General features: G+C 58.6%; 1 protein-coding gene across 2 annotated transcripts in view; it reads right to left on the bottom strand.

Annotated features, from left to right (window-relative positions):
* Positions 1–928: 928 nt before the first annotated feature.
* Positions 929–13,157, bottom strand: part of LOC309628258 (NUT family member 2G-like) — a 66,385-nt gene continuing 54,156 nt past the window's right edge. The window contains exons 2-12 of one of the 2 annotated variants that reach the window (XM_082391103.1): positions 10,587–11,301; positions 9,506–9,634; positions 8,288–8,460; positions 7,524–7,834; positions 6,994–7,110; positions 5,934–6,055; positions 4,853–4,981; positions 3,634–3,806; positions 2,870–3,180; positions 2,338–2,454; positions 929–1,894 (exon numbers count right to left, since the gene is read on the bottom strand). In XM_082391103.1, coding sequence (XP_082247229.1) covers positions 1,022–1,894; positions 2,338–2,454; positions 2,870–3,180; positions 3,634–3,806; positions 4,853–4,981; positions 5,934–6,055; positions 6,994–7,110; positions 7,524–7,834; positions 8,288–8,460; positions 9,506–9,634; positions 10,587–11,301 — 3,170 coding nt within the window. In that variant the 3' untranslated portion in view covers positions 929–1,021. The remainder of the gene's footprint in view (positions 1,895–2,337; positions 2,455–2,869; positions 3,181–3,633; positions 3,807–4,852; positions 4,982–5,933; positions 6,056–6,993; positions 7,111–7,523; positions 7,835–8,287; positions 8,461–9,505; positions 9,635–10,586; positions 11,302–13,157) is intronic. The other variant, XM_082391104.1, reaches the window with a different exon arrangement.

Genomic DNA, 13,157 nt, shown 5'->3' with positions numbered 1-13,157 from the left:
GATACCAGTACACACACATGACCAGCCATGGGTGGAAAGGGAAGGGACAGTAGTTCTGGGGTGTCTTTGCACACCCCTAGGCCCCTAAGGCCAGTCCCCACAGCCACAGCCAGATGGGTCCTCCTCCCTCAGTTGAACGAGATGCTGCTGCACAGAAATCCCACAAGTCCCACAAAGGGGCCCCACTGTCACTACCCTTATACACACCTGTAACAGGTGCCCCATGAACTTCCCTGCGCCCATTCCCCTTGTTGCAGCCTCATTGGGATTAAGAGGTAGCTGCCTCAACCACGCTCCACATTGCAGTAATCCCAGTGGGACTAGAGAACGCTCCCGCTACGACCAGGCAGACAGTCCTGTCCCCATGGCCAAGACTTTTCCTCTCTGGTCAGGCCACCCACACAGGAAACCCTGGATGAGCGGAGGGTCACCCCAGCGCCATCGCCTGGCCACTTCAGGGAAGCAGAGAGAAGCTCCATATAGACAAGGGCCGTCTCCAGGCTCCGTCCTAGAAACTGGTTAGTGTCCAGAGGGCTGAGAGGCACAAAAGCAGCTCTCCCTCCCCAGACGGTTCAGGGATGCAGAAGATGCTACAGATGCCCCAGAAGGCCCCTAGCCAAGCAGGCTTTAGAGAAGGGGATGATGAGGGGGTCCCTGGGGAAAGTGAGAGCTGTGCGTTCCCAGGGGCAGCCTGAGGAGTCCTTGACTATGTGGAGGAAAGGTTTGGTCACCTGTAGATCCATAGCTCCTGTGACCTCCCTCACCCTTCCTTCCCCTCAGGATCGCTCTCTGTGGAGCAGCTCCACACGGAGAAGATGACAGTGGCCTGAGAGCATTTCCCACCAAAACTATCTTTATTCACAATTTTCATACATCACTCCAAAGGTCCTGCCCACACCCACCTCCCCCACCTCCCTAACCCCCCACAATCCCAGGATCAGCTCTGGGGTGAGGAGGAGCCCCTAGGCTCCCCTGGGGGCCGCCCTGGGGGCTCGCCCTGGAGGGCCGGCCCGGATGTTCCCTACTGGCTGCAGCGCTTCCTCTTCCTGTTCCTCTTCTTCCCTGTGACAAACGGGTCACGCTTTCTCTTTCTCGGCTGTGAGGGGCGAGCCAGCCCCAGAGCCAAGGCTGGCCTCGCAGAGACCCCGTGGGCAGCCCCGGGGATGGGCAGCTTCTCAGCAGCGGCTGGGCGCCCACACAGAGCCCGCTTCCTCGACTTGGGAGCGGCTGGTGGAGCTGGGCTGGGGCCCCTTCTCTGAGGGGCGGGGGCCTGGGGAGCACTCTGGGCCCCCCAACCTCCAGAGGAGGCCAGGCCTGAGGCAGGGGCAGGACTCTGGGACCGCCGGCAAGGCGGCAGGCTCTGCGGAGAGGCAAAGAGGGAGGCCAGGCTGGGGAGCGCCTCCTCGTCCTCACTGGCCGCGTCCCTGGGCCCTCGGGCCTCCCGAACAGGAGACGCCTCTCTGAGAACAGAGGCATCCCTGGGTCCCACTCGAGGGCCAGTGCGCCTTTGACCCTGGGGAGGGGAGGGCCGCCCGGCCCTGGATGGAGAGACCTCCTGACGTCCTCGAGAGGGAACAAAGACTTTGGGCCCGAACGGGCCAGTGTCTGCTCGGATGGGCCTATGAAGAGCCTCAAAATCAATCTCTGGTGGGCAGGCTTCATCACTGACCCCTCGATGGCGGTCTTGGTCGTGCCTCTGGGCACCTTGGCCAGCGTGGGACTCAGAAGGACTTGAGCCCATTCCGGGTGCACTGTGGCTCGGGGCTGCCGGCCCACCCTCGTCCTCTTTCAAGGCCAGGAGTCGTTTCTGCACCAGCTGGTAGGAGGGAGGAGGACAGTGACGGCTCCACGCGCACGTGTGAGAGGAGGAGCACTGGGCAGTGGGACAATGGCCCTGGGGGGGAGGAGGGGACGGGTGACCCCAGGACTAGACTCCAAATACAGACACGGTGGCATTCCTGCCATCCTCCTGCACCTTATTCCCAGCTGTGTGTCCTTCCCTCCGCTCCCGGCTCCCCATCCTCTCCTTCCTATCACCCTGCGCTGCACCCACCCCAGAGAGGGCCCTTCCCCATGCCAGGCCTCCGAGGCAGGGAAGGGATGGACAGAGCCATGTGGGCCTCCTGCTCTGGGGCCCTACCTCTCCCCTGCTCACTGCGGTCCCTCCGTGCCCTGGTCTTCCTGGGTGTCCCTTGTCTCCCCTGTTCTACCTGCGATCCCTCCCTCCTCTGGCTCCCCTGGGCCACCTGGTTTCCCCTGTCCCCTGGATCACCTGGGGTCCCCCCTCCCCTGGAGTCCCCTGGCTCCCTAAGTGTCCCTCTCCCTCCCCTGGCTCACTTCTTCAGGGGTGAGTCCTTCCTCCTGCTTCAGCTCCTCAGCAAGGGCTGAGACATCCAGCTGTGGGTCTGGGGAAGACAATTCTGCCGGGAATCGAGGGGGAATGACTGCCTCCACCTCGGACAGAAAGAAGAGGCTGTGAGCATCCTTGGCCAGGAGTGGCCTGTGACACAAGAAGACCAGGAGGGAAAGTGAAAAGCAGAGACCCACCCCCACTCTCCTCCACAAGGCAGGGATGGTCAGCACACACACACACACACACACACACACACACACACACACACACAAACATGCACATACACAGTCACACACAAAAGAGCACATATACAGATGCACATACACAGACACACAAAGGCATACACACAGACACAAACATATACACACATACATCTGCGTAAACCTCCCCTAACACCAGGCTCAGGAACAAGGAGCTGAGCTTAAGTCCCATCGGCCTGAGCAGAACTCAGATCTTGGGTGCTGAGAGTTCCATGCCCTGGCATCTTGTAGACCCCAGGCTCCAGGCCCAGCCTACCTTGGTGACAGAGTCTTCCTGGGAACGCAGCTCGTCAATGTAGCTCAAGAGACACGGGTCCAAGTAGGTGTCGTCCTCTTCCTGCTTCAGCTCATTTCCGGCCTTTCCACATTCTGCATCTGAATTGCCTGTGGCTGACTTGCCTGTGGCTGAGTGGACGGGCCCCACCAGCGCCTCCATCCTGTCCACATCCTCCCTCACAGCCTCAGGGGGAATCTCCTTGGGCGCCTTGGGCTCCGGGGTCCGCTGGGATCTGTGTGGCTTCGGGTGCGAGGGCTGGGCCCTGGGGCCGGACATCCTGGGAGCACAGGCTGAGGCAGAGCAGGAGGAAGGGAAGGAAGGTGAGGGACTCCCGGTCCACCTTCTGACCACCGAGCGCACGTTGGTGAGGGCATTGTTTGGGGGACGTTGATGTGGGTGTGGGAGGGGTCAGGACCATCTGAAGCCTCATGCACATTTGGAGAGGGGAGGTTAGGGGGTCATCTAAGAGAGTCACAAGTAAGGAAGTGGGGAACCTCCAATTTTCTAGGGGTCTCCCCATCAAGCCTACTTCTTAGGCAGACTTAGTGTGGGGTCCTTTGACAGGGAGGTGTGAGAGGAGTTACAAAACTGACCAAGTCAATAGCCCGTAGTGACAAAGGGCAGCTGAGACCCCACGCCCCCACCCCCCGCCTCGGCGACTGTTTTGGTTGAAAGACCAATGCCCCTGTCTTGAAAGAAAAGGATCCACATGGGGACGGTGGTCAACCCTAGGCCCCTGTTACCTGTGCCTTCAGCTCCAGTGGGAACCTGGGCGCCTGGCTGAAGTCGCACTTTCGGGGCTGGGGGCCCCCGAGGATCCAGCTTCGGTGGGGCTGGAGGAGGCAGGTCCTGCGCGCACTGCATCCACTGCAAATGCTGAATGTGCGTCTCCTCCTCGGCCGCAAATTCCATGAACCTGGGGGGTGACGGAGGCACAGGCCACCCTGAGAAAAAGGCCTGGGTTCTGGAGCCCAACAAAGGCAGCCAAGAATGAGGCACTGGGAGAGGATGTGCCTTGGGGCCGTCAAGGCCCTGTGAGGTGCTGTCCACAGCAGAGAGCTGCTCCTGGAAGTGATAACAAGATCTGGGACCCTTCCTGCCTCACCAGCACTGGAGGGCATGCAACAGCATAGACCCAGGTCGCTGAATTGAACCAGGTCAACGGGACACATGGCTGACCCAGGGGGCACCCTCCTCATGCCCCCGTCCCCATCCAGAACCACATGAAGGGCTGACAGCCAGAGGCTGGAACAGGCATGTGTTCCCCACAGGGGTCCTTGCCCGAATCCAGGACACTGGGCTAGGACTGAGCCTCCTGGAACATAGACCTGGAGACAGGGCCCAGGAGAGGCTGGACGATGTGGATGCTGAGCTTAGAGGAGAGGCCTTCCCTTCCTCTGAGAGGCGCTCGTTTGTTTGCTTTTGTTTCTTAAACCAAGGGGATTACCATGGAGCAAACACTGGAAGGGCCAGAGACCCTTGGGCCGACGACAGCTGGCTTCCCCAGCCTCTTCAGGGATGCCAGGGTACCCACTCAGGGCACTTTTCATGAGGAGAGGTGGTCCCAAATCTATGTTAGTGGCCGCCAGCCACCCACCACTAAGGAAGCAGCAGGCTGGCAGGTGGAGCTCTTTCCCCGGCCCAGCCCATATGGCCGGAGTTGGACCCCTACTGGACTCACAGCTTCACCCTGCCCCGTCCTGAGACCTTCATGTCAAGGTAAGGGTAGGTCAAAATCAGGGGAGGGCAGAGCTCCTGGTGGAGGAAGGACAGAAGTCTCAAACTCTCAAGGTGAAGGAGGGGTTTCTGGAGGACAGTAGGGCCCCTGGGCTGCGGGGACCCTGTGCTGGGTGACAGCCCTTCTCCTCTGTCCTCTCTGATGAGCACCCCCACGGCCAGACCCTGCCCTCACCCACTCGCCTCACCCTCCACGCAGCCCCTGGGCCCAGGACGCTGACTCACTTTTGCGCCGTCTCGTAGTAGATCATCCGGTCAAGGTTGCTCCTGCGCCGCCATTCCTGCACGGCCCTCCACAGTCCCTCCTCCAGCGGCATGGTGGGATTCAGGTGGGCCAGGGATCGAAGCACTGGGCTGTAAGCCCTCGGGGTCAGTCTCCGGGACCAGCCCAGCCCCCACCTGCCTGACCCCACCCGCCAATGTACCCACACATCACTCAACCCAGCATGACTGAGCAACAGGAGGGTGAGAGGCAGGTGTCTGGGAGGACAAAGACAAGCCTTCCCGGCCACTGCTGTCACCGCCTCACACTCACTCAAGGATGACCATCCACTCCCAGGCTAGAGCTGGCACATTGTGCCTTGGGGAGCTCTTTTCCTCCTCAAGGCTGCATTTTCATAATAAAAATCACTATCATCAATGAGGCGTGGCATGTGCCAAGCAATCTGCTAACACTTCATAGATTAGCCCAAGGAGTCTTCTGCACAGTCCTCTGAGTGAAGTGTAATTGTCCCCCTTTTACGAGGGACCGGAGGTTTAGGATGGAAATGCCTGCCAGGTTCACAACTCTAGTGGGAGAGAGCCCACGCCCTTAGGAGAGCTCTACCATCACCCTGTTCCTCGTGGAATTCTCCACAACGAAGTGGAGGCATGCAGAAAGCGCTCTCCTGGGCCCCGCGCTCCTCCTCCTCCTCTGAAGTGACCTCCCCTGGCCACGTACACTCAAGTCCTGTATGAAGGACACGGCACCACAGGAGAGTGCGGCATCCACTCCTTGGCTCCTCACCTTACACCTCGACCTTCTCTGACTGCAAGTCTTCAGTCCATATTACCATGAGAATCATGGAAGAGCAAGCTGACCAGACTCACAGGGTGGTGGGGCCAGTTGAGATGGGGCACATGTCAGTCATGATGTCATGGACTGGCAGGCCCACCCATGTGACCGACAGTGTGCCTTCTCATAGCACGGACATCGCCCTCACACCTTCCTTCCAGTATCCCTAGAAACCTAACGTGCGAGTCCATCCCCAGTTCCTCTTTATCTAAAAGCTCCCATAAGCTTAGGACCCTCTGAGCGTTCACTCACATGAGAAAGCAGGAAAAAGCTTCTGCATCAGGACTCAGGTGAAAGTGTCTCCGGGCCAGGGGCTTGATGTGCTGCCAACGTAGGAAGTTACTGTACTCGCTCTTGGTGTTAGAGGAGCCATCCTGCGAGGCGTTGGACTGGTTGGTGGCCAGGCGGCCCTCCCTGGAAATGCCATGTGGCCATGGCCCAGAGTTCACTGGGCGAATGATAGGGGCCAGCTGGGCAGCTGGTGGTGGAGCTTGAGCAGGATAGCCGGGGGTCCAGCCTCCCTTGCCAGCCTGACGTCCTCGAGAGGGAATAAAGACTTTGGGCCCGAACGGGCCAGTGTCTGCTCGGATGGGCCTATGAAGAGCCTCAAAATCAATCTCTGGTGGGCAGGCTTCATCACTGACCCCTCGATGGCGGTCTTGGTCGTGCCTCTGGGCACCTTGGCCAGCGTGGGACTCAGAAGGACTTGAGCCCATTCCGGGTGCACTGTGGCTCGGGGCTGCCGGCCCACCCTCGTCCTCTTTCAAGGCCAGGAGTCGTTTCTGCACCAGCTGGTAGGAGGGAGGAGGACAGTGACGGCTCCACGTGCACGTGTGAGAGGAGGAGCACTGGGCAGTGGGACAATGGCCCTGGGGGGGAGGAGGGGACGGGTGACCCCAGGACTAGACTCCAAATACAGACACGGTGGCATTCCTGCCATCCTCCTGCACCTTATTCCCAGCTGTGTGTCCTTCCCTCCGCTCCCGGCTCCCCATCCTCTCCTTCCTATCACCCTGCGCTGCACCCACCCCAGAGAGGGCCCTTCCCCATGCCAGGCCTCCGAGGCAGGGAAGGGATGGACAGAGCCATGTGGGCCTCCTGCTCTGGGGCCCTACCTCTCCCCTGCTCACTGCGGTCCCTCCGTGCCCTGGTCTTCCTGGGTGTCCCTTGTCTCCCCTGTTCTACCTGCGATCCCTCCCTCCTCTGGCTCCCCTGGGCCACCTGGTTTCCCCTGTCCCCTGGATCACCTGGGGTCCCCCCTCCCCTGGAGTCCCCTGGCTCCCTAAGTGTCCCTCTCCCTCCCCTGGCTCACTTCTTCAGGGGTGAGTCCTTCCTCCTGCTTCAGCTCCTCAGCAAGGGCTGAGACATCCAGCTGTGGGTCTGGGGAAGACAATTCTGCCGGGAATCGAGGGGGAATGACTGCCTCCACCTCGGACAGAAAGAAGAGGCTGTGAGCATCCTTGGCCAGGAGTGGCCTGTGACACAAGAAGACCCGGAGGGAAAGTGAAAAGCAGAGACCCACCCCCACTCTCCTCCACAAGGCGGGGATGGTCAGCACACACACACACACACACACACACACACACACACACACACAAACATGCACATACACAGTCACACACAAAAGAGCACATATACAGATGCACATACACAGACACACAAAGGCATACACACAGAAACAAACATATACACACATACATCTGCGTAAACCTCCCCTAACACCAGGCTCAGGAACAAGGAGCTGAGCTTAAGTCCCATCGGCCTGAGCAGAACCCAGATCTTGGGTGCTGAGAGTTCCATGCCCTGGCATCTTGTAGACCCCAGGCTCCAGGCCCAGCCTACCTTGGTGACAGAGTCTTCCTGGGAACGCAGCTCGTCAATGTAGCTCAAGAGACACGGGTCCAAGTAGGTGTCGTCCTCTTCCTGCTTCAGCTCATTTCCGGCCTTTCCACATTCTGCATCTGAATTGCCTGTGGCTGACTTGCCTGTGGCTGAGTGGACGGGCCCCACCAGCGCCTCCATCCTGTCCACATCCTCCCTCACAGCCTCAGGGGGAATCTCCTTGGGCGCCTTGGGCTCCGGGGTCCGCTGGGATCTGTGTGGCTTCGGGTGCGAGGGCTGGGCCCTGGGGCCGGACATCCTGGGAGCACAGGCTGAGGCAGAGCAGGAGGAAGGGAAGGAAGGTGAGGGACTCCCGGTCTACCTTCTGACCACCGAGCGCACGTTGGTGAGGGCATTGTTTGGGGGACGTTGATGTGGGTGTGGGAGGGGTCAGGACCATCTGAAGCCTCATGCACAGTTGGAGAGGGGAGGTTAGGGGGTCATCTAAGAGAGTCACAAGTAAGGAAGTGGGGAACCTCCAATTTTCTAGGGGTCTCCCCATCAAGCCTACTTCTTAGGCAGACTTAGTGTGGGGTCCTTTGACAGGGAGGTGTGAGAGGAGTTACAAAAGTGACCAAGTCAATAGCCTGTAGTGACAAAGGGCAGCTGAGACCCCACCCCCCCACCCCCTGCCTCGGCGGCTGTTTTGGTTGAAAGACCAATGCCCCTGTCTTGAAAGAAAAGGATCCACATGGGGACGGTGGTCAACCCTAGGCCCCTGTTACCTGTGCCTTCAGCTCCAGTGGGAACCTGGGCGCCTGGCTGAAGTCGCACTTTCGGGGCTGGGGGCCCCCGAGGATCCAGCTTCGGTGGGGCTGGAGGAGGCAGGTCCTGCGCGCACTGCATCCACTGCAAATGCTGAATGTGCGTCTCCTCCTCGGCCGCAAATTCCATGAACCTGGGGGGTGACGGAGGCACAGGCCACCCTGAGAAAAAGGCCTGGGTTCTGGAGCCCAACAAAGGCAGCCAAGAATGAGGCACTGGGAGAGGATGCGCCTTGGGGCCGTCAAGGCCCTGTGAGGTGCTGTCCACAGCAGAGAGCTGCTCCTGGAAGTGATAACAAGATCTGGGACCCTTCCTGCCTCACCAGCACTGGAGGGCATGCAACAGCATAGACCCAGGTCGCTGAATTGAACCAGGTCAACGGGACACATGGCTGACCCAGGGGGCACCCTCCTCATGCCCCCGTCCCCATCCAGAACCACATGAAGGGCTGACAGCCAGATGCTGGAACAGGCATGTGTTCCCCACAGGGGTCCTTGCCCGAATCCAGGACACTGGGCTAGGACTGAGCCTCCTGGAACATAGACCTGGAGACAGGGCCCAGGAGAGGCTAGACGATGTGGATGCTGAGCTTAGAGGAGAGGCCTTCCCTTCCTCTGAGAGGCGCCCGTTTGTTTGCTTTTGTTTCTTAAACCAAGGGGATTACCATGGAGCAAACACTGGAAGGGCCGGAGACCCTTGGGCCGACGACAGCTGGCTTCCCCAGCCTCTTCAGGGATGCCAGGGTACCCACTCAGGGCACTTTTCATGAGGAGAGGTGGTCCCAAATCTATGTTAGTGGCCGCCAGCCACCCACCACTAAGGAAGCAGCAGGCTGGCAGGTGGAGCTCTTTCCCCGGCCCAGCCCATATGGCCGGAGTTGGACCCCTACTGGACACACAGCTTCACCCTGCCCCATCCTGAGACCTTCATGTCAAGGCAAGGTAGGTCAAAATCAGGGGAAGGCAGAGCTCCTGGTGGAGGAAGGACAGAAGTCTCAAACTCTCAAGGTGAGGGATGGGTTTCTGGGGGACAGTAGGGCCCCTGGGCTGCGGGGACCCTGTGCCGGGTGACAGCCCTTCTCCTCTGTCCTCTCTGATGAGCACCCCCACGGCCAGACCCTGCCCTCACCCACTCGCCTCACCCTCCACGCAGCCCCTGGGCCCAGGACGCTGACTCACTTTTGCGCCGTCTCGTAGTAGATCATCCGGTCAAGGTTGCTCCTGCGCCGCCATTCCTGCACGGCCCTCCACAGTCCCTCCTCCAGCGGCATGGTGGGATTCAGGTGGGCCAGGGATCGAAGCACTGGGCTGTAAGCCCTCGGGGTCAGTCTCCGGGCCCAGCCCAGCCCCCACCTGCCTGACCCCACCCGCCAATGTACCCACACATCACTCAACCCAGCATGACTGAGCAACAGGAGGGTGAGAGGCAGGTGTCTGGGAGGGCAAAGACAAGCCTTCCCGGCCACTGCTGTCACCGCCTCACACTCACTCAAGGATGACCATCCACTCCCAGGCTAGAGCTGGCACATTGTGCCTTGGGGAGCTCTTTTCCTCCTCAAGGCTGCATTTTCATAATAAAAATCACTATCATCAATGAGGCGTGGCATGTGCCAAGCAATCTGCTAACACTTCATAGATTAGCCCAAGGAGTCTTCTGCACAGTCCTCTGAGTGAAGTGTAATTGTCCCCTTTTTACGAGGGACCGGAAGTTTAGGATGGAAATGCCTGCCAGGCTCACAACTCTAGTGGGAGAGAGCCCACGCCCTTAGGAGAGCTCTACCATCACCCTGTTCCTCGTGGAATTCTCCACAACGAAGTGGAGGCATGCAGAAAGCGCTCTCCTGGGCCCCGCGCTCCTCCTCCTCCTCTGAAGTGACCTCCCCTGGCCACGTACACTCAAGTCCTGTATGAAGGACACGGCACCACAGGAGAGTGCGCCATCCACTCCTTGTCTCCTCACCTTACACCACGACCCTCTCTGACTGCAAGTCTTCAGTCCATATTACCATGAGAATCATGGAAGAGCAAGCTGACCAGACTCACAGGGTGGTGGGGCCAGTTGAGATGGGGCACATGTCAGTCATGATGTCATGGACTGGCAGGCCCACCCATGTGACCGACAGTGTGCCTTCTCATAGCACGGACATCGCCCTCACACCTTCCTTCCAGTATCCCTAGAAACCTAACGTGCGAGTCCATCCCCAGTTCCTCTTTATCTAAAAGCTCCCATAAGCTCAGGACCCCCTGAGCGTTCACTCACATGAGAAAGCAGGAAAAAGCTTCTGCATCAGGACTCAGGTGAAAGTGTCTCCGGGCCAGGGGCTTGACGTGCTGCCAACGTAGGAAGTTACTGTATTCGCTCTTGGTGTTAGAGGAGCCATCCAGAGAGGCGTTGGACTGGTTGGTGGCCAGGCGGCCCTCCCTGGAAGTGCCATGTGGCCATGGCCCAGAGTTCAGTGGGCGAATGATAGGGGCCAGCTGGGCAGCTGGTGGTGGAGCTTGAGGAGGAAAGCCTGGGGTCCAGCCTCCCTTGCCAGCCTGACTAACTCCAACAGCTGAAGCAGTCACAACGGTCCCCATCCCAGGGGTTGCTAAGAATACGGGTGCAGGACATGAAGCACTCCTGCTGAGGGCCCCTGCAGCGCTCCAGTTGAGGGGGGCCTGAGTAACGACAAAGGTCTGAGTCTGGGGGACCTCCACTGTCCTCCCTTGTGACCTGACTTGGACAGTGAGGTTGCAAGCCCCAGGGGCACTGGGGCCACGGCCACCATTAGCCACCAAAGGCGTCCTGGGGAAAGCTGGCAACAGCAGGCTGCTGCCAGGAGGGAATGCTGGCGTGATGGGACGTGGCAGGTGCTGCTGCCAGGGTGGCCGGTGCTGGGCGCCAGGAATGGGTGGAGGGAAGGGCACTGCCGTGAAAGTAGACAAGGAGGCCCCGGGGGTCATGGTCATATCCGTTCCCAGCACTGCAGATGCTGTGGAGGCAAAGGAAAGGAGTGAATGCAGGAGGAGAATGGGCACGTGGCACTGAGGCTTTCTGCGGCATCAGAGTGTAAATCTCCACAGGTGAGGGACACTTGGACAAGGGAAACTGTGCAGCGTGCAAATGTCTTCCAGTGATTTTCATGCCCTGACCTCCAGTTGAGAATTATTCCACTGGTGACCCCGCGCCCATCCACCAAGGTCCCTGACCCCTGTCTGCCGAGAAGAAATCGCCTCAGCAAGCACTGACTTGGAGAGCCTCCCTAAGGCACCCCCTGGCACCTAAGCCTCACAGGCTGTCTCCCAAGACCTGGAACTGTGTGGACATCCGCTCTGTGAGAAATGCCCCTCAGCCGGCGTACTAGCAGGTAGGGACCTTCTCCAAAGTAAGTTCTAGGCACCCAAAGGCCCTTTGTGGACAGCTATTGTGTAAAATATTAGGGCCCCACCTCGTCCTCAGTCCTCCTTTTCCTGATGCTCAGTAGAAATCCCCTCTTTCTTTCCTAGCCTCACAAAACAAAACAAAATGCTGGAAAATATCTCTCTAATGGAATCCCGATACAAACCCAGAACACTGGCCCACAATGCACCTGCATCTCAGAACAACGCACAGCAGACACGTAACATGGGCCAGGTCCTGCCACCCCCTCCCCAGTGCCCAGAGTCACTGTCATCACTCAGGGGTTCTGTTCCTAGGAGGCGGGGGTGGCGGGAGTGGTGTGTGAGAAGTAGGCACGTGCCCCTTAGATTCTGTCATTTCACAGCCAGTGATGGCTGCAGAGGATTAAACAAGGGCCAGGGAATTGTCATGTTACATTGGTCATGGGAGTACAGTCCGCCTGTGGTCCTTCCCCTTCCAGCTCCCAATAACGGAAAGACAATCTGAGAAGCAGGCATAAGCCAGTTGCCATGGCGATCAAATTGTCTGGAACACATCCCTGTTCAGGAGAACAAGGTACACACCACGGTGCACCTAATTAATCAGAACAGGTGTCACAGGACGTTTAATAAGAACACAGAAGATCGTCTTCCTGCCCCTGGGCTACACTCCTTCCCCCTTTAAAAGAGGAAGCAGCCTTCACAGACGTTCCACCCGAAACAACCCCACTCCACATCTGTCCCCTGTCCATGAAGGAGTGACAGGAAATATGAACAAACTCTTCCTCTCAAGGCAGCCTGAGGGTCCACCATGAGATACTGGACGAGATGAAGTAGGTCTGAAGTACTGCGATTCCACAAAAGGAAGAACAATTCAGAACAACTCAGGAACCTGAGCCCTTTCTTGGCTGAAGTTACACGGTTGCCCATCCCCTGTTGAATCCAAAGCAACAGTTACCTGAACTGAGAAGTGAGCTCTGGGCTGGGAGGAGTGGACGAGGTGTGGGCTGCGGCAGTTAGAGTAACCTCCTGCCTAGCTCTCGGAGAGGACACTTCACTGCAGCTGTGGCCACACACAGCCCCACTGAATAGTTTTCTCACCAAGACCATCTCTCCCCACGGCCCCCTTAGATACAGTACGCTCCTGTTCAAATCCCTTAGAAAGATACGGTGAGGCAAGCTTCAGGTGCCTCAGGAACACAAGACAGGTCTAGGCTTTCCTCATGACCCTCCCTGTGTCACCACCAGGACATCACACACATCCTTACACACACGTTTCAAAGTGGCTTGTCTCCCTTCTAGAAAGAGTCAACCTGCCTGCTGCCATCCTTTCTCCATAGCCAGGGCGATTCCTCTTGATCCACCTCCAATGACCCCTCCTCCCCAGTGCCGTCTCAGGTTTCTTCAGGCTCCCCAGTCTCCCAGGTGAAATGTCCTTGTGTGTCCAGTGCTCTCTTCTCCCTCTACTTCA

Source organism: Balaenoptera borealis, assembly GCF_965194805.1.
Source record: "Balaenoptera borealis genome assembly, chromosome: 4".
In the NCBI taxonomy this organism is placed as follows: Eukaryota; Metazoa; Chordata; class Mammalia; order Artiodactyla; family Balaenopteridae; genus Balaenoptera; species Balaenoptera borealis.
Note: the sequence above shows the minus strand (reverse complement) of the source record. Positions and strands in the feature narration are given on the sequence as shown.